This window comes from Carex rostrata, chromosome 12 (genome assembly GCF_964058835.1).
Source record: "Carex rostrata chromosome 12, lpCarRost1.2, whole genome shotgun sequence".
NCBI lineage: Eukaryota > Viridiplantae > Streptophyta > Magnoliopsida > Poales > Cyperaceae > Carex > Carex rostrata.
The window spans coordinates 1,440,975-1,462,941 of record NC_135929.1 but is presented as its reverse complement, the minus strand read 5'-3'; the positions used below and the strand labels follow the sequence as shown (position 1 = coordinate 1,462,941).

Sequence of the window (21,967 nt, the reverse complement as noted above, 5' to 3'; positions counted from 1 at the left end):
TCTCAACTTTGATTGTTTCAAATGAGGTGCTTATTGATATTGGGATAATTCGTGCATTTACCTGCATAGGTGGAAAAGAAACAAAGAAAGCTCATGATATATTTTTTAGTTTGTTACTTTGGGAAACACTTATTGATATTGTTGGGTCTCCATGGAATTGGATCTTAGCTTGAGGCATTTTCACTTACAACATTGATAAAATTGAAAGGGACTAAAAGTATAAAGGATTAATTTTATCTCATTTCTATTTTGTACAGGGGAAGAACATGATTTGACCATCTTAGATGATCTCATTACAATTTCTGATGGTGGTGGTGAAATGCCATAAGATAATGCCAAGTTGAAGGCTTTAAAAGAAGGTGAGGATGCACGGGAGAGTCGGTGAAGTTGCGCACATTGATTAATAAACTGTGTTTTGTTAGAGTATGCAAAGTGCTGACAATAGTTGTCAAGGCATAAGATAAACTATGTCATTTTTTTAGAATGTCTTTTGTTTAGTCATTTGGAGTGTTGTAAATTATTTGTTTCTCCATTTGATAGGAAGCTTAGGGTAGTTGCATAGTTAAAAATGTAAATAGAGGAGTTTTACAATACGTATTTTTATCATTAATGAAATTGTTGGTGAGTATAAAGCTTACTGACTTTAAAAAAAAGTTCGTATATAGAACTTTGTTTCTAACATTGAACTCAATTAACAAAGAAAGACAAAAATTGAAGAAACCATAGAAGGATATTGCAAGATTTGATAAATAATCCATACAACATTAATCATTGATAAATAACATCAATGAAAAAAGCAACCCAAGTCAAAGGAACTGCTAGATTTTCAATTTTATTTTCATTTGACTATTTTTTGAAGCTGATACTAGGGCTGCAAACGAACCGAACCAAATCGAATTGGGTCTAGTTCGAATTTGAATTCGAAATTATTTCGAACCGAATCAAGTTCGAAATTGATATAGATTTCGAACCTAACCAGCCAATTCAAATTCGGTTCGATATAATTCGAACTAATTCGATTTGATTCAAAATTAATTTGAAATTGAGTCGGATCCAAACCATTATTTGAGTTCGGATCCAAAAAATATTTAAATCCAAACCCATTATTTGAGTCCAGACCCATTATTTGAGTTCAAAAGTGCATGTGACTAAACCAACTGCTTTCTGTCTCCTTTTATAGGCACTCCAGCGCCTACTGACTATTCTTTCATAGATGTGGGACTAAATTCCGGTTTCTAAGTTTTGAGGCGCCCCACGCCGAGTATTAACTCATTTATTTCCGTTTTGGGCTTTATGCCAATGACAGCGACTCATGCTTCATTATTTAATTAATAGACGTCATGAGCAAATCAGTTCTCTATGAGCTCGAGTTTGGTTACAAACAAGCAACACAATAATAGGGCGCTTTCAGGAGTAACACGTGTCCCTGATTAGAAATGGAGCGTACGTGAAGGTGATTTTCTGGAAACTTTGTTCTACACCAACATTGGGCGGATCTGGTCCGAACGCGAATCGAGAATCAACTAGAGTGTAGAGGATTTTCGGTTCCGCAGAGTTGGTCGTGGGAGCAGAACATTTCGAACCTAAATTTTTTTCGAACCGAACCAATTCGAACCTGCCATGGTTCGAATTCGAACTGAATTAATTTCGAATCGAACTGGTTTGAATTAATTTTGAACCGAACTACTTTCGAATCGAATTTTTTTTCAAACTTTTTCGAATCGAACTCGAATGGAATCACGAATCTCGAATTTTTTGTGCACCCCTAGCTGATACTGTACCAGTATGTACCAGTATTTTCATTTGACTGTTTTTTTTAACTGTATTGAAAAAATAATCTGTACAAGATAGTCTCATTTTGTATTGAAGAAAGAAATGCAATCCACAAGAACATTTTAAACACAGTGAAGAAGTCAAGCATCATAATGCAAAAGGCAATCCATTACAATGAAGGGTAATGTTGTCACTAAAATTATAATGCCATATACAAGGAAACACAAATTATAATTATAATTCTATCACATCAACACAACTAAATATCAAGCACTACATTACATTCAATTTGAACAATAACAAGAGGGATCGACAATGGCATGGCTTCAACATCTCTTGCAAAGAGGGCTCCACATATGCATCTCCATTGTTGTTTCATCACTGCCACAAATAAGAGTTGGCTGAGATTGCCTCTTGAAGAAGAGTTGCTGCCGCCGCTGGAAGAGTTGTCGCCGCTTGAAGACGGGGTTGCCGCTACCACCACTGGATCGCCTCTCTCTCTTTATGTTATCGCGTGAGAGAGAATGAAAGGGTAGCTAATAGAGAGAAAGAGAGGAGGAGGGTCAGGGCTGGGGGTCGGAGCTCTCTGCCGTGTGGTCAGGGCTCTCTGCCGCGTTTTGGTTGGGGCTGGGGTGAGGTCACGTGAGAGAATGAAGGGGTCGGGTTGGGGAAAGAAAGGGTCGCTCTTTGAAATGGACCCTCCAGTTCTGAAAATATTCAAATCCAGCGAAATTTTTAGAATCAGATCCATCTGATATGCACGAATTTTAAAAGACATCCAAGGGATCAAAACGCAATGCACAGAGAGCCTTTTACATTGCAATGTATAATAGCCTATCCCTATATATATATTTTTTTTTTCTTTTTTCTTTTTAAAAGAGGCATATTTGTCCATTTGCATTAGCAAAAGCAATCTCATAAGTACACGATTACCAGCAGCAAAAGAAAACAACATAGCCACCCTTAACAACTAGAAAAATGACCTCTATATCCTTATCTCATCTTCCTAAAGTAAACCATAGAAAAATGCATACCAACAGCCTTCCAAATCAAAGTTCATATCAGCAGCATAACAAGTGGCTAGGATATTACTTATTACAAGGCAAAACATGACACAAATAAAAGCTAGAGAAAAGTATAATAACAACTAAGCATTCTCATCAGTATGAATGTCCCCATCCAACACCACAATCTCAGGAGCTTCAGCCTATTCGCACAACAGAATGTCGTCAATCTCAGCGGGAGTTCAAATCATCATCTCTTGCACAACTGCTTCCTTGATGTTTCCTGCCCAATAGTGAAGTAAGGACAAAATGAGGAATATTATAGAACGATTAGATTTAGGTGCAACCCCTGTAAAACAAATGTCATTGCGATGTTTTCAAAGCGGCCAACAAATTGCACTTATTACTATTAGAGCAGTTATTCTTTTTTTGGAAGGTAAGGATTGAACATAATCTATAACATCATCAAAAGAGTGCCAATTCATAAAAACATCCTGGAAAGATCCCATCCAAAACTAAAGAGTTTTGACAAAAGCACATTGAACAAATAAATGGTTCATAGTTTCGGCAGCACCACAAAAATGACACTTATTAGAGCCTATCCAACCTTTTTTAGTCAGTCGTTGTTTAGTTAGAATTCTTTTATTGGACAAGAGCCACATAAAAACCCTAATTTTCGGAGGAATGGGTAGTTTCTACCAGATCGCATACTTATCATCTTTGATTCCTCTAAACACAAGAAAAGCATATAAGGAATGTATTGTAAACTGATTAGAAGAATCTCATTTCCAAGATATTCGATCTTGTGCATGAGTAAAGGCTGTTATACTAATTAATCTTAAAATTTCACTCCATTCAATCCCCAGAATTCCGGACAAGTGTCTTCTAAATTGAACTACATCACCTTGGGATCGAAGTACTGCATTCACAGAAATATTAGGTTGGAGGCATAAGGCATAAAGTTGAGGATAACTAATAGCTAGAGTACACTGGTCAACCCAAATATCATTCCAGAATGAAACTTGACTATCTAAACCTAGTTGGTACCAGACACTCATTTGACCAATATAATCTAATTTCTGTATTTCCTTCCACCACGGGGACCATCTGAGTTTGTTAGGACCAGTATAGTATCTATCTCTCTCTCTCTCTCTCTCTCTATATATATATATATATGTTTAGATCTGGATCGTCCAATTAAAATCCAGATCAATTCGGTCTAAAATGGAATGCATATTTTTTTTATATTTTGTACAGATTCTGATCAGACGGTTCAGATCTAAAAAGAAATATTATGTTACTATAGATGAAAGGAATTCCCAATTCCCAATGAGGTGCATCTTTGATCTTATTATGGGTCGTCCGATTTTAGGGGATTCCAACTCGGGAATTAAAAATCAGTTGCAACGCGTCATCAAGCTGATTATGGGTCGTCCGATTTAACTAGAGCCGCCAATCAAGTGCCAAATGACAGTCAACGCAGAAAGTATCTGAAAAAAAAATAATAGAAAAATTAAATTATAGACGGAGGTGATGCGCTGATGGGTACCAATTGACGGTGATTAACTATAATTATTCTTTGTGCCCGAAAATAAATATCTATTTTTTTATGATGCTGCATAATAAAAATAAATAAAAATCACTACCCGACCTCTCTCTTACTTTTCAGCTAAGACCGTCCCCTTTCCTGGTGGTGGTGTAGTCGACTCATCGGGGTAGCAAATCCACGACTTCCTTTTCAAATCCCGATTGATCGAGTTCTCCATCCCCTTTCTTCCTCCGACTCGAACCGATCTGACCAATACTATCCCCAATCTTTCTCTCCTTCTTCCCCTGATTCCGCAATTAGCGGATCCCGATCTAGGGTTTTTGGTCGATGGACGGAAACAAAGACGATGCGGTTAAATGCTTGCGTATAGGCAAAGAAGCTCTAGAATCTGGGGATCGTACCCGTGCTCTCAAATTCCTTGCCAAAGCGCGACGCCTCGATCCCAGCCTCCCTATTGACGATCTCCTCTCCAATGCTTCTTCTACTCAAGAAGGTTCTTCTTCCTCTCCAACCCAGGCTGAGACTTCCGCTACAGAAGCCACCGCCACCTCTTCTTCCTCGTCCTCTCCGGCCTCTTCTTCCACGACCACTGTCAGACATAGGCAACCTGATGCTAGCACTAGGGCTTCCGTTAATGGCACCGGTGGAGTGGGGTACACGGAAGAGCAGGTGGAGATCGTGAGGGAAATTAAGAAGCAGCAGAAAGATTATTACCAGATGCTTGGCCTTGAGAAGAGCTGTACGGTGGAGGATGTGCGCAAGGCCTACCGCAAGTTGTCCCTTAAGGTGCATCCAGACAAGAACAAGGCGCCTGGTGCAGAGGAAGCCTTCAAGGCCGTGTCAAAGGCATTCCAGTGCCTCAGCAATGAGGAGAACCGCAAGAGGTATGACCTTGTCGGATCCGAAGAGCCTGTGACGCACGGAAGGGCCACCACAAGGCACCGTGGCGGGTACCGTTATTATGATGAAGACGAGTTTGATGCTGATGAGATATTTAGGAACTTCTTTTATGGTGGAATGGCTCCTGCCACCACTCCTTTTGGCACTTTTCATTTCCAAATGGGTCGACAACACGGTCATAGAGGTGGACATGGCTCTGGTGCTGGTGGTGGTGGTGGTGGTGGTTCCCCTTACCGCATGCTTATCCAGATCTTGCCTGTGATCCTCCTGGTCCTGATGAACTTTCTCCCATCATCAGACCCGATCTACTTGCTTTCACGCTCGTACCCTTTCGATCATAAGGTTCAGACTGGGAGGGGTGTTGCCTACTATGTCAAGTCGCCAGACAAGTTTGAACAGGAATATCCCCATCAAAGTGCTCAGCGGGCCCACCTGGAGCAGCGTATTGAAAGAGATTATGTAGGGGTTGTATCTCAGAACTGTAGGCTCGAGTTGCAGAGGCGCCAGTGGGGATACACACGTGAGACACCGCACTGCGACTTGCTTCGCAAGTACGAGGAGGCTGTAGCTGCATATGCATCTGCATCTGCTTGACATCATCGATCCAAGGTAGCTCTTAGTTTTTTTATTTCTGACTTTTATTTCGGTTATTTATTTATTTTTTACGTTAATGTTTGAGCTAGTTGGTCTAGGTATGGATTGTGATCAGTAAGTTCCTTGGAGTTAGCCCTACAAAAGATGAACCTATGTGAGATGACATGAAAACATTATTACATGCTTCTTATGACACTCTATGCTGATCTTCTTGTCCTCACTTGTCCATTTCCTTCCACCCTTTGCTATTTTTGTACTTCTCCAATACCCCACCTCCTTTTATTTCCCTCCGTTGGTGGTTGGGGAGAAGAGAACAGTCTCGAAGTAATGGAGCAACAGGAAGCTGACAGAAATGAAGAGAAATGTTTATGTATTTTTTGGACAAAGAGAGACAGACTGACCTAAATGGGAACATTTAATGCTTGCCAAACTCTGAATGACCAATTCAGGGAGTTGGATATTGTTTAGTTCCCTCTTGACATTTTTACCCTTTTGTCAGATGTAAAAGTTTCATTGGTGACAAGAAGTTTATAGTTAATTGTGATCCTCATAGACTTATATGCATCTTTCTTAAGAAATAAATCTAATAGTGTTTGCTTGGTCTTCTGGAGTACTTTTTTTATGATGTGTCTGTTGGTATTTTCATAGTTGTAGGATTTTCTTTGTATTTGCTGCTAACTCTAGTGTTGTTGAGTTTTTCTCTATTTAAACTATCCAAAAACTATAAAATTCCTTGTTTCACTTGTATCCAAGGCCTAAGTAGCTTTGATTGTGTAGATAGATATTTGTGCTTCCATATCTTAATCTTTATTTGTTATGCTGTTATTGCATATTGCAGATTGATGAGAGGAGTTTTGATTGTGATTAAGCTTCAATATTATACGACTGGTTGAGGTTCCAAAGTTGTACGAGGAGGTATCATTGTCAACAAATATATCTTGTCCTAAAAAAGAAATAAAGCAGTTAATAGGTGGTTAAACTATATTTTTTTTCATTGTTCTGAATTTTTTGTGTTGTCTTAGTATATGCTCAGAAGGTATTGGATTACTCTGGACCTAATGCTGTATATGGTTATTTTTTTTCTTTCATCACTTTCTGTTTCTTGCAATTTTCTTACACATTTAAGATTGATATCTAATTTCAGCAGTTTGTGTGCTCGTCATTTGAATTAACAGTTCTACTGTTGCTTCATTCCTGATGATATCATGCTTCTCGCTGTGTGCATGTCTTATATCTAGCTGTATTATTCCTTTTTATTTCAGTCAATGAACCCTGCTGAACTAAAACTAGAAATTCCCTTAGTACAATTATGATGTTTTATATCAAATCTGAAAAAAGGGGGCGCTGCTTGCCTGGCTTGCTGCATATTTTGTGGATCATACTTCAATCAAATGCTTGAAAACTCATCTGCCAGGTAAGATAAGCAGTTTTTATGAATCATTTCTCTCATTTTGTCCATGACCTATGGATTGAGTTTTTTTTTAATAAATAAAAGAGATATTTAGTAGTTAGACACCCTGTTACATCAGGAAATATCATATTGTTTTAAATATACAACATACTACATAACCATTATTTCTTTCTGTTCATTTTTTCCCCTTTTGCCTCTGGTGAATGAAGTACAGGCGATACTGCATAATGTATAGTTTTTATTTAATATTGTGAGACCCGAAAGAGTACATCTTGACAGCAGGCCTTATTATAAGTGGCTTTAATGTCGAAAAGAGTACATTTGTTTATCTTACGTTACTAGGTATACAAATTATAGATTTGAATCTACTATTTATTCAGCAGAGTTTCTAAGTTGATCATTCATAAAAAAAAGGTGATAAATGTAGGTAATATGCATAAATATGAATTCAAATTTAAATAATGTGTGGATGTCAAGTATAAATATTTTTGGGATGCACTTGAGGATTGCAGGTGCAAAAATAATTTTTCAAACGTATAAGAGGATATGAAATTTCTCTAATAGCTAGGACAATGAAAGGGTATCAAACGCATCAGTGGATATCAGAGGAAAATTCTGATCATACGGTTGGGGAATCTTTTAAAGAACGAGTAATCATAAAAGCTAATACATATGCATTTCCCGAAGAGTTGGTGTGTATAATTTCCTGAATTGCTGTTCTGTTTCCACTGGGGAAGCATTAGATGAAACAACATGAAAGGACAAGAAAAGAGGAGGAAAAAAAAAACTCATCTAGGAATTACAATATGAAAACACTATTATGATGATGCTCCCAGTTTTATTGTCATCAGATTTTCCAAAAACATGCGGTTTAATTTCCAATGATTTTAGGAAGAATGGGCTTTGTTCAGCAGTAATAGTTTAAAACCTTACGCTTTGGGCTTGTTCGGCACACCATAGATTAACAGTTTGTTTGGATGGAGAGTAGAAGGGATGGAATGGAAAGAGAGATTATTTTTTTACTCAAATTGTGTTTGGTTGGCAAAATTATGTCGGAGCTAAAGGGTAGGAGGAAAAATGTTAAACTTTGCATGCTTGTAATCAATAGAATTAATTTTTCATTTTTATTTGAAATGTAACGGATGGAAAAAAAAATTGTTACAAATATTTCAACAAAAATGATACAAATGTTCAATCCTATACCTTATTTATATAATTCTCATTAAAATTTCTTTGTAACAAATCTATAGTAGTCACCAAATTTCTCATTAGCCTTTTAAATTTTAATTAACTAAACAAGAAATAAGATGAGAAAAAAGTTAAATTTATTTTTCCTCATTAATCATCCAAATGAGGTGTAAAATATATTAATTTTACTTTCTATCCCATTTCATTCCCTTCTATTCTCCACCTCCCTTTCCGTCCTCTACTCTCCATCCAAACGAGGTGTAAACATAAAAATAAAATTACCATCAATATCATTTTTGACAGTATCAAAATGGAACTTTAAGGTCTATGCCAGTTTGTACTGGCATTAAATTATGCCAGTTTGCTCGATACTAACTTGTTATACATATTAAATTAAGCCCAGTTTGTATTTACCTTGAAGTCAATAATTTTCTTTATTCTTCTTAAATCCGTTTACTTTTTTTTTTTTTTTTATCTTTTTTTTTGTGTGAGATAAGGTCCCATTCCAGTAACTAACCAACTATGCCAGTAACTAGTCAATTATATACCAGTAACTAATTTTCTGTATCAGCTATGAACCATACCAGTAACTCTGAATCGGGACTGACATTTATATGTTTTTCAGCTATGAATCATCCATCAATCTGAAAAAAAAACACTTTTGGATGAAAGAAAATACAAAAAAAAGTAAAAAAAAAAAAAAAAAATGATACTCTAGCTACTTGAGTGGGCTTTAAAAACATGGAATGACTAAACAAATGAGGCGGACTGGGCTCGTAAAATCAGTACAAAAATAAAGATATCGAATCTCATAATAGAAGACATGCTTAGCTACCTAACCTTCTTTTAGGTACTAATAAGAGTATAACACGGTCTAAGAAAATTTGAGGTTTAGTTGCCAGACAGGTGCTACAGGTGGTTACGATTGATGTTTGCAAAAAGGAAACTTGGTGGAAAAGTCGATCAGATCGAGATTAACAAAATTCGTATTGAACTGTCGCATCTATTAGGTAAGACATCAGCTAATTAGTTAATTAACAGGGCCCGCTCAATAAGAGCAGCTGATAATTTTGCTTTTGTCAAGTGTAATAATTCATAAATATTTGAATTAGTACAGAGAATTTCTTTTATCAATAATATTATTTTAATTACTATATGCTAATTACTTTTCAACAATTACTAATTTATACAAAAATGATCTCAACAAACTAAAAATCAGCAATGCACCGATGAGGTGAAATTCAACTTGGAGGAATAATAATAAGATTGAGACAGAATATCATGGGGAAGAGAAGGATAATCTGATCTATTGTATCTTAGCTAGTACGATTTGGATGGCAACGTTGCTTTGCCTCCCACAAATTAATCTGATCATCACATCAACTTGAAATTGTCGACTGGACTCTTCAATTGTTGTTTTAACTCTAATTTGATCTGATTATGGCGACACAACCACAATCGGGTGAAGTTATTGGGACCACGCACGGAATTGGGTGCGGTTGGATGGGCAAATCAAATTCAGTCTGATGCTTCATCAGACCCGTCGGATCTGCATTAAGATTTGTGTCAAATGTTGATGACTGATATGGAGTTATGGACTGCCTTTGATTCCTAGGACCACACAGAGTTGTGCAATTAATTAATACATGCCATCAGTATCCAAGCATATATACTATGCTTAGCCTATTATTATTATTATTTTTTTTTTTTTTATCAATCATAGGTATGCAAAAGGGAAAAAAGTAAAAACACACCAATAGAAAGGAGGAAGGTTAACGGACTAGAGATATTTTTTTAACCAGGATGGAGTATCAAATTGTAACTCCCATGCCATTTTTTTTTTGGTCAAGAGCGGCCCCTTGGTGCATGGATGAGCCAGACTTTACCAGTATGGCTTATGGTAAGATTCTAAGATTAGAAGCTCACCTTTTACTTTACCTGTATGGCTGAAGCCAGACTTCATATGAAAATTTATTATTAAAAAAATAGTCACTGCTCTTATATATTTAACACAAGGAAAAGACTTTCAGTGTGCCACTCTTTTTTATATCCAACCGTCTAATTTTTTAACATCTTCAGATTTAATACTAGAAAACTAAATAGTAAATATATATCTAACTAATTGTTAAAGATACAAACTAATTGTTAAAGGCTAACTCTTGGTGAGATATAAAATATTTTTGTATAAATTAGTAATTGTTGAAAAGTAGGGTGTTCTTAAGTTCACCAAGTCTCTTGGTGAACTCAAGTCTAAAACTCATCGAATCGGTCTTAAACGATGAAATCCTAACAATTAAAATCTGCCTACCTTATGAGTGATGCGTCTACATGTAAATTTTTTTAATTTTGAAATTAAATTTGCATAGAATCAAGTGGTTAAAAAAAAGTTCAAAAAATGAATGCATTAAAAATAATTTATTAACCTTTTAATTTTGACTGCTTGACTTTATACTAAATTAATTTGAATGTTTAAAATTTTCACACATAGATGCATCACTCATAAGGTAGGCAGATTTTAATTGTTAGGATTTCATCGTTTAAGACCGATTCGATGAGTTTTAGACTTGAGTTTACCAAGAGACTTGGTGAACTTAAGAACACCCTAGTTCTACTCCTGCAATAGCAACCTAAATGTTAACTGTATATTGATTGATGTCAATAACTACCTACATATTCCTCAATAGTTTATTGGCTCAAAATTTATAACTTAAAAAAAAATCCATCTCTTTTGTGTATTACATGCTTTGGTGTTGACAAATATTATGTTACTACAAATATATAATTGTCATTTTAACATGTATGTATTTTTAAGAAACAACTCGATATTCATTTTTATAGCATTTAAAGTTATAAATTTTGAGCTAATAATTATTGATGAATATGTCGATACATTTAAACATTTTTAGGTAGTTATTCTTAAGAATTAGCAAGATGTTATTAACCTTTAGCTAGAAACCAAAAAATTAAATAAAAAGAAATTAACTTTTAGCTAGTTATTGTAATTACTTATTTCTTTTTTTTAGGAGAAATCTGTAGGTGTTATTGTAATTACTTGATACGTGTTTATATTGCTGGATAATCTGACATATTCGGTCAAAATTGCTTCTCACATGTCATTTGTCTGATGGTTGCCATATCAGTCAGAAATTCATAATTTATCATTATTAATTTGGTGTAGTATTTGAAATTATAAATTTAAATTACACTATTATTAAATTATATGTTAAAATTTTAAACAATAAGTTTTATTTTTCTAATCAATATCAAGATATTTTGTCAAAAAAAAATCAAGATGTTATTAATATTTAGTAATTTAGGGATATTTTATGTATATCCCTCTAAAATTGATGATATCATGTTTATCCTTCCAAATTTTAAAAAAAAAACTCACAAATTACCCAATTTATTGACTTCTTTATTAATACTCATTAAGTTTATAAAGTACCCATTTTACTTTTTATTAAAAAAATAAAAATATGTAAGAAATATTTAGTCTTTCAATTAATTGTCGGTTTTGAAAGTAACTATTCATTTGCTTACTTGTAATGTACACACAATTATATTCCTAAATGTCATTGGTTATGCGTCACAAGTACATATATAAACTATTTGTTCTCAAAAACCAGTCAGTCAGAAGACAAAAAGTTTCTTACATAGACTACATTATTATTTAATAAACATAAAATGAATATTTAATAAATTTTAAATGACTGTTTAATAGAAAAGTCAATAAATTAGATAAATTTGTGAGCTTTTTTTTAATTTAGAAGAGTAAATGCGATATTATAAATTTTAGAGGAAGAAAAATGTAATTAATTTCGAGATTTGGGATGTATATAAAATTTTCCTTAATATTTTGCTACATATATCCGTGTATAATTTATCCGTGTATAATTTAATAATATTAGTGAGACTGTCAATTAGGAACCGTGTAGGCTGTGAAAAGGGAATTTCTTACTAATACAACAGTCGGTGGACACCTAAGACCTAATTCCCACTGACCTTCAAAAATAATAATTTTAAAACACTCGCATTTTTCTTATACATTAATTTTTCCATTAAAAGTAATTCCACACTCACAATTCCTCGTTGACCATGATTAGAAAAATGTATTAAGTACATAAGTTTTATACAATATTGAAGCACTGTCTTTTATCAAAATGTACTCTGTAGATACGTACAACTCAAAACGTCTGAGGTACACATTTATAAACATATAACATAAAAGAAATATGGAGTGGGATGGTCTGATAAACATTGTATCAAATTCAATCTGATATATGATAATAACTGTTGAATCCGTATCAAGATTCGTGTACACTTAATCTGTACAAGTCTTACTACATATATGTTATACGTGTGTAACTATCCATCACCTTCCAATTCAACATAGTGGTTTCACATAGAATTTTTATTCTCTCAAGCTTGTAACTTTGTTAGAGAAAGGAGAGCAAATGAAAGAATATGTTAGTCTCTAATTTGTTAACAAAGTTGTAATCCTTATTTTAAATATTTAATCATGGTTAACTAGAGTCTTTTAGTACATTTGGTATTCTTTAAAATTGTATTATGTATACCCAAGTGACAAAAACCAAATTCTGGCTTGGACTCAAACCCAAATTTAAACTCGGAGTCAGACTTGGATTCGGAATCAGACTCGCTTTGATAAACATGCAGCTACTATTAAAGAGGAATTATATTTTGAAGATTGACCAACTACATTTTCTAGAAATATTAATTGTTGTTTACATTTCCTAGATATCTCTTAAATATTTGTTTATATTTCCTAAATTTATATTTTCTAGATTTACATTTCCTAAGTTATCATTTATGTTTTGTTTATATCTAAGTTACAAATCAATTAATCCCTCCTTATGGCTATAAAAGGAGATCATTTTGTAAGAGAAAAACAATTTTGATCAATATATTTTCTTCTTGAGAGAGTTTTATACTCACCTTTTGCTATTTAGCTTTTCTTTATTTCTATTCCACTAAACCGAGTTCGAGACCCGCCACTAGCGGAATTGAGATCCGGGACCGAGATTGCGTCAAGTGGTATCAGAGCAAGTTATTCTTTTATTGTTCAATATCTTACTAAATCAAACAAAATCTGTACACACGAAGTAGAATTTGGGACGTGCTGGCGTCACCAAAAAAATTTATATTTTAGAATAATATATGTACTTCAGAAAATTTGCAAAAACATATGTAATTTTGAGAAGTTTAAAGAATATATATATAACGCTCCGTCATTTTTTCTTTTTTGTAATTTTCACTTTTCTCTCTCTCACATATTCCGTCTTTCAATACTCTTTGATAGTATATATAATACCTACCTATAATATGCTTTTGCCTACTATCCCAAAGAAACTTGTACTTGCCTACGGGCGTGTTTGAAGCAACAAAAAAAAAAAAAAAAAAAAAAAATTGATTTAAAGTTTCTATGACGAAATAAAATTCACAGTAGTGCAATAAATCATCAGGGTCTAGACGATTTCAACCATTTTAAAGCATATCCATATATTTAATATCATGGAATTCATTTATTAACGATCTTTTACACAGAGGGCTACATGTCGTTTAATGCCAAAATTAAGTGTGATTTATTGCCAACTAAACCCAAATTCTTGTTTTTCAATTTGATTGACATATGACTTTAAATTAGAGCATCTTCATCTATAAAATTAATTAGCAATTTCAAATAGTTATCAAAGAGTAAAAGAAATTAATTTCACAACTCCTACAGCCATACAATTGATTAATAATTGCTTTTAATGCCACAGCAACAAATTTGACTGGATGTAAGAGAATGAAGATGGAAATAAAAACTTTTATTACTTAGTAATTTTTTTTTCTAAATTTACAATTGTATTGCATCTATAAAAGTAAAATTAAAAATGCCAACAGAGATTTTGAGTGTCAACTAGAATTTTGCAATTCAATTTGCAAACTTTGGAGTCATGGTTGTTAATTTGTTTAATCAGAAGAAATCCTGACCGTTAATCGACAATTAATTAAAGCTTCATATAGACCAGCTGACTTGGCGAGGATGACAGGACAGCTCACAACTCCACCTCCTTTGGGGAGTTTGACATTTCAAAGCCCACTACTTTTGTTTGATTTTGTTTTCAATTAATTAGCGTTCAATATTTTGGATAAGTAAATTGTGGATGCCAATTAGTTCCTCTCTGATCCTTTTATTTTGGTGGATCAATAATACATGCACTAATGCACATATATGAGTCAAGCTAATTTGACCTTCAAATAAAAGGTGATGTGACTATTTTATTTTATTTTATACGCGGGCCCACTCTCCAACCTTCACGCGCTGTGCTTTCTCTCCGTTTCTCTCAGGCGCTTAACTAATTAAATATACCAGTTTACTGATCATGATATTGATATATACTAGCTGAGCTCTCAATAATTCTGGCATTCAATTATTGAAACAGTACATGCATCTGGAATGCATGTATTGTACTGTTGTTACCTGTTCGCAGCGACAGTCATAAGTAGAAAAATACGTACTGTCGTTAGTGACCTTCTTTTGAAATACTAAAAGGTGAAGATGAGAGATTAATTTCAATTCAAGGCCTAGCCTGTTCATAGAATCAGAAGCCACAGTTCCTTATCTAAGTTTGCTTTGGGCCAGAAGCGCATATAGATTTACATCATAATCTTTCAAAATCTGTAGATAAAACAGGGCAAAACAAAGCAATATGCTCTTTTTCATGTCTTGTCGTTCTCTCACATTTTCCTTTGTAATATAGCCATCATGTCGTTATTTTACATTACAATTAAGCATCCACGCGGTTACCGAAGGAATTGCTTCTAGTCCTAACTCCTGAACTATATATATATATAGTATGAATTTATATAATCGATAAAATTTAATATATGGTAAAAGTGAAAGATTGAGTTTACAAACTGTAATATGGTCTTTGATACCAATTGAACAGGGGACCACTTGAAAGATGCTATGAAATGTTTTCCTCCATGGAATATTATAGATATTCTTCGGATCCTGACTTCCACATATGCCCAAACTATATTTGTTCAACTTTCCAAAAAAAAATTGATAACCAAATTAATATGCATTGCATAATAGCAAAAAAAAATATATATATATATATATATAGAGAGAGAGATGGGCTATGGTGCATTGCAATGCATAGGCACTCTTGTGCATTGGACCATAAATCATTGATTCAAAGTCCAAATGACTGATCCAAACCGTTCATCTTGTTCTCCATAGTAATATGTGCTTTGAGACCAAATTTTATATTTTTTGGAATCTTTTACTATTTATTAAGCCACTTTGAAAATCGCTGATCTGATGGTCCAAAATTTTTTACTGTTTACCCAGATTTTCAGATATTCAATAAATCTAAAAAAATATTAAAAAAATTCCAAAAAATGTAAAATTTGGTCTCCAAGCACATATTAATATGGAGAATAAGATGAACGGCTTGGATCGGTCATTTGAACTTTGAATCGATGATTTATGATCCAATGCACAAGGGGCCTATGCATTGCAATGCACCATAGCCCATCTCATATATATATATATATATATATATATAGAGGTGGGCTACGGTGAGTTGCGAAGTAAAGAGACTATTTTACTTCACGCTCATATTTTGCAATTTTAAAGTTCAAAATGTCGATCCGAACCGTTCATCTTGTTCTCCATATTGAAATGTGCTTGGAGACCAAATTTTTACATTTTTTAGATTTTTTTTACTATTTATTAAGTAATTTTGAAAGTCGCTGATCTGATGGTCCAGAAAATTTTACTGTTTTTACTGTTCATAGCAAAATAGCAGTTTTTAAAAAATGCTTAATAAATTGTAAAAAAAAAATCCAAAAAATATAAAATTTGGTGTCCAAGCACATTTCAGTATGGATTAAACATCTAACGGTTCGGATCGGTCGTTTGGACTTTCAAAATAAAAATACGGCGTGAACTAGAAACGCGTTTTACTTCGCAACTCACCGTAGCCCATCTCTCTCTCTCTCTCTCTATATATATATATATATATATATATATATATATATATATATATATATATTTTATAAAAGTGACATCAAAAGCTTCCCGATTTCATTCAAAACCATATATAAGAGTTTATCTTAGTACAGCTCCAAATCACTGGAACTATATCAGACGAGTATTACTAGGATAATCAACATACGAAGCTAAAAACATCCAAGCTGTTGTCTATACTGACAAGCAGCAACCAGTATGCATATAAGCTAGCCCCTACACTTACCAAAATATCCTGACATAATCCAAAGGGCATAAACAAAGCATCTAAACTAGCTAGATCAATACTGAACCAACTTGCAGTATCAGAAGCACACATATGATATTACATACAAAACCAAGAGATTTTGTAATATTTATTAAATGTGCAATATAATAGACAAGCATGCATTATAAATATGATGAGAATAATAAGTTTGGAGATTCAAAATAACACTTGTGTTTTTTTCAACAGTTTAGTGTATTTGAAGGGTTCTCAAAGCAAGTCCGAAAATTTAAGAAAACTATTATCAGCTGTCAAATTATATATGTTTGTCAACAGTTGTGTTTAATTAAAATAGTTAGATGTGTATTCCATAATAAATAAGTGTGTATTTTACAATATTCGGGAATTCATTGCAAAAAATTATACTTATAATATTTTCAGAGATGAGTTTATGTGATAATTATCAAGCTCGATATCCTGTCTACGTTACTTTTGGAAAGATACCTTATCATAGTTTCATCAAAATATTTTGCAATCATATCCTCGAATCCATCATGCATGCTCTCTCTGTTTTTCTCAACAGGACTTGAAAAAAAAAAAAAATCAACGGACGAGGCTAGTCCAGATGGGCTTATTCTGGGTTAAGGCGAAACCATATTGGAATAAGTCAATAACTATGATATCTGTACCAGAGTCAAACTTCCTCGGTTTTAATTAAGCAAATTGATGCTGTTTTAGTTTATTCCGGTGGCTTCATATATAAGACACTATGCATAAGAAATATCTACTGTACTTTAAGCTAAATTTCCCTTGGAAACACACAAATAAACTACTGGGGCACATGTTTCATGCCCATAATATAATTATATAACTCGTGTATATGCAAACCATCTTTTATCAGAAAATTCCTTTAAAAAGTTAAGTCTTGACAAAGAACTAGTAATAAGTAAATGTGACGCAAAGACTGAGCAACAATCAAAGATATGCCTTTTTCTGTAAAGGTAATTGGTAGAAAAATTAGAGGAGGAGAAACAATGGGAGGCTCCTTTATATGCACATAGTGGGGCATCCTTGGAAAAAAAGAAGAAGAAGAGAGTACAGCGTGTGTGCTATACATGGTGAATAATTATATGATTGAATCTTACCGTAGTAGTAGGGGCAGTAAATCTATCTCTTTTTTTTTTTTTAAGGTTAGACGGCTTGATGCCGCTAACAATTGTATTAATTTAAGAGAAGTATTTACAAAGGTCCCATGCTAGACTCTCCTAGCAACTGTGACTAGCTAATTAATTACAACTTATTATCTAGTAAATCTATCTATCACCTCGTTAGATTAGAGAAGCATATGTTATCAACAAGAATATATATATAGTAAAAAATCATTATGATAATTCAATTTCAAGACACTCATTATGCCTCAGTCTCCCCTGATATGTATCACCTCCTCATCCATCAAAAGAATTGATCAAATTGTACAATAATACATGAAGGAGAGAGAAAGTAGAAGGCCAAAAAAAGAAAAGTTCCTGGAATGTTCCTTTACCAATCAGAGAACCGCCTCCACTTAGTTTAAGAACTGGCTCCCAGCAGTTCCCAGTTTGATAAATAGATAGTGGGGAGGTAGTATTACTGCTTTACTGGGTCCCTTCTTTAATTCTCTTTCTCCTCTCCTATATAAAGGTGCTAGTATCACACCTGTCTCGCCATCTAAGCCAGAAATACTAACAAAATACATCCCCACTTGCACCCTGAGTGAGATTGTTTTAGGAGGCTCTGATCAATCAAAATGGTTTGCTCCAGTTCTCTTAACTACATGTACATTCATGAATTATATGATTGGTTGCCTTACTTGTCTCCATTATTTTGGCATTAAATTAGATGCAACTGTACTAAAGTCTAACACAGATGAATTCCAATGTATGCAAGTAATGGAGATTCTAGGCTATAGACCTTGAAATGCATTTGTACACAGAGGTAGTGCTTAGGTTCTTACTTCAACTAGACAACCAAATGTGCAGTTGTAAATTAACCCAAATAGAAATTGGTTTTATATTGGCATCCGCATGATTACGTTTAATGAGATATTGAAATTATGATAGTGTTGTCTCCATGCCAGCATGGTTTATCTTCCTGAGTTTACACTAAATTTATCTACATATGCCTATGTATCTGACTGTACAGGAAGAAGGGAAGATGAGCTGGACAGTATCTGATGCCGTCAATTACAAAGGGTTCCCTGCTGACAAATCAAAGACTGGCGGTTGGATAACCGCTTCTCTTATCCTAGGTCTCTCTCTCTCTCTACCCCTCACAGAATTAAATAGCCACCTATTTACTATGTTTTCTTTATTTCAGAGAAATTATTCTTGTAAATATTTTGTATAGATTTCCTAAATATGAGCTATCCCCATATTCGTCAAAGATAAGAAATATACTGTATAAAAGTTGATAATAATGATGACAGAATTGATCTTAAGTCCACGATGTTTCGGTCCTACGTACCATGATTAACTGTCAAATTGTGATGTACCAATTTGATTCTTGGTCTTTTGTATAACAGTTTATTGTACTTTGACTTAATTCCACATTTTTGTTGTTTGACTCCAATCTAGTTAATTATAAACATAGATAGTCTTCATTAATTAAAACACTAATATCTAAATTTAAATCAATAAAAGTCTTAAACAAGTAATCTTGCCCTAACTCTCATATTTTTATTCTTTAAGTTCAATTTCTCTATTTGAATACAATATGTGCATTAACTAAATGCATGCTTCATGCTTTGTAGGAATTGAAATATGTGAGAGATTGTCAACAATGGGAATAGCAGTAAACCTGGTGACTTATCTGGTTGGCACAATGCATGTACCCAGCGCCGAATCAGCAAACATCGTGACAGACTTCTTGGGTACTTCCTTCATGCTATGCTTGCTTGGTGGTTTCCTTGCCGATTCCTTCCTCGGAAGATTTCGCACCATTGCCATATTCGCTGCGATTCAGGCATTGGTATGTACTGTACTCATATCCTCATTGAAACATTAACAATTAATCTCAATAAGAGGGTTCAAGTAAATTTTACACATACTAAACACGATGTTATGATAACAGGGAACAGGGTTGATCTCTGTTTCAACAAAGCTGCCGCAGTTCCGCCCACCGCCATGCAATGTGGCCTCACAGAGTTGCCAAGAAGCAAGTGGCACACAGATGGGAGTACTTTATCTCTGCTTGTATCTGATAGCACTGGGAACAGGGGGACTCAAATCGAGTGTGTCGGGCTTCGGCACAGACCAATTTGATGATAAGGATGAAAGGGAGAGAACGCAAATGACCTTCTTCTTCAATAGATTCTTTTTCCTCATAAGCATGGGTACTCTTCTTGCCGTCACTGTGCTGGTGTACCTACAAGACGAAGTTGGACGAAGCTGGGCCTACGGTATCTGCTGCCTGTCCATGGTCGTAGCCATTGTCATTTTCCTCTCTGGAACAAAGAGATACCGCTACAAGAAAAGTTCCGGGAGCCCAATTGTTCATATCCTCCAAGTGATTGTTGCCTCCTTCAGGAAAAGAAACCTTAAATATGACAACCTTTCCATCTTATATGAAGATCATCCCGAAGCCACCAGAATTCCCCACACACAACAATACCTGTAAGTACAAATGTAGTATTAATTATTCTCCATGGACTTGACAGTTAATCGATGCTCTTGATGTATATCATTCATTTTCGGATAAAAAAATTTCGTAACTTTTTTTTGTTGGTTAAATTTATATATGTAGTTTTCTAGACAAGGCAGCAATCAGGGTGGAAGGTGATGAGATGATAATAGATGGAAAAGTGGTGCCAAACCCATGGAGGTTGTGCTCAGTGAGTCGGGTAGAGGAGGTGAAAATGATGATATGGCTTCTTCCGGTGTGGGCCACCACAATTCTGTTCTGGACAATCTATGCACAGATGATCACCTTCTCAGTGGAGCAAGCTAGCACCATGGAGAGAACGATAGGAACGTTTCAGATTCCCGCAGGATCCCTAACAGTTTTCTTCGTAGGTGCAATTCTAATCACCTTGGCAGTGTACGACCGTGTCATCATGCCTCTTTTCAGAAGGTGGAAAGGCACCGAAGGTATTTCTAAAAATAATATGCAGGACAATGCTGATTAATTTATGGCACCTGATTCCTTCAATAAACTCTCATATGATTACTGATCGATGAAATTTTTTTTTTGTTTTTGTTTTGTTTTATCAGGCTTTACCAACCTGCAAAAAATTGGAATTGGTCTGGCCATGTCAATAGTAGGAATGATAGCAGCAGCGCTAACAGAGAGGAAGAGGCTATCTGTGGCGAGAAATTCAGGTTCGGTAACGACACTTCCGATGAGTGTTTTCACACTAATTCCACAATTTTTCTTGGTTGGTTCGGGGGAGGCATTCATATACACCGGCCAACTAGACTTCTTCATAACAAGGTCGCCGAAGGGAATGAAAACATTGAGCACAGGTCTCTGCCTGACCACTCTTTCACTCGGTTTCTTTCTGAGCAGCTTCTTGGTGTCTGTTATCAAGAGTGTCACTGGGCACAACGGTGAGAAATCATGGCTAGCTGATAACATCAATGAAGGCAGGCTGGATTACTTCTATGGCCTTCTTGCTCTCCTTAGTACTGTTAATCTCATCGTCTATCTTGTGTGTGCCATATTCACCATAAAACCGCAGTCCCAGTCTCGTGCTCTGACAATGAATAATGGTGAAAAGAATTCCCTGGATGACAAATGCTAACCGGCCCGTTATCTGTTTCAAGACTTCATTACACTGTTGTATTATGCATTTTCTAACTCACTTTACTTTGTTTCTCGAGTTTTCTCTCATGCTTGTTGGGTTAATTATGGTTGTCTTTTTTATTTTATTTTCCTCGTGTTGTGTTTATAATTGTCTAAAAATATTCTTGTGCGCTATTGTAAAATGGGCTGCATGCAATGATAAAAACATCTAAAATATGTCCTTCGCTCTTTTGCATAAGTTCCAAGCACGGTAAGAGTTTATTTTGCATTCAATTCTATTAGAGGTGGTTCTGGAATATAGTACAAATCTAAGTAACTGTAATAAGAGCCTAATTTAGTTACTGCAAGCATTGTGCTTTCTGAGCTTAGAGATGTTTTTGGCTACACTATCCATTTGCAATTAAAAAGAGAGCAGGTGTGATGATCTCAGGGGATCAATCACCAAAACTGATCCCAAAATTATTTCTGTTTTCTTAAATATCTGAATTTCATTTTGTATTTTTGAGGATTCAAGCCAAGA

General features: G+C 34.7%; 1 protein-coding gene and 1 pseudogene across 2 annotated transcripts; both read left to right on the top strand.

The window, feature by feature from the left end:
• The first annotated feature begins 4,405 nt into the window (after positions 1-4,405).
• On the top strand, positions 4,406-6,908 carry LOC144562805 (chaperone protein dnaJ 49 pseudogene; annotated as a pseudogene). Its single transcript, XR_013514211.1, has 2 exons — positions 4,406-5,835; positions 6,659-6,908. The product of XR_013514211.1 is annotated as a chaperone protein dnaJ 49 pseudogene (transcript).
• Positions 6,909-18,327: 11,419 nt separating this feature from the next.
• On the top strand, positions 18,328-21,663 carry LOC144562804 (Major facilitator superfamily protein). The gene is made up of 6 exons (XM_078312098.1): positions 18,328-18,457; positions 18,850-18,955; positions 19,457-19,674; positions 19,777-20,318; positions 20,449-20,792; positions 20,916-21,663. Exons 1-6 carry the CDS (start codon positions 18,455-18,457, stop codon positions 21,443-21,445), a joined length of 1,743 nt encoding a protein of 580 aa, XP_078168224.1. The 5' UTR covers positions 18,328-18,454; the 3' UTR covers positions 21,446-21,663.
• Positions 21,664-21,967: the final 304 nt, after the last annotated feature.

What these genes read in the sequence shown, in the direction of transcription:
- LOC144562804 (XM_078312098.1), top strand. An exon ending in TCGCTGCGATTCAGGCATTG is followed by an intron (nt 19,675 to 19,776) that starts GTATGTACTGTA and finishes TTATGATAACAG; the next exon opens with GGAACAGGGTTGATCTCTGT. An exon ending in CCCCACACACAACAATACCT is followed by an intron (nt 20,319 to 20,448) that starts GTAAGTACAAAT and finishes TTATATATGTAG; the next exon opens with TTTTCTAGACAAGGCAGCAA.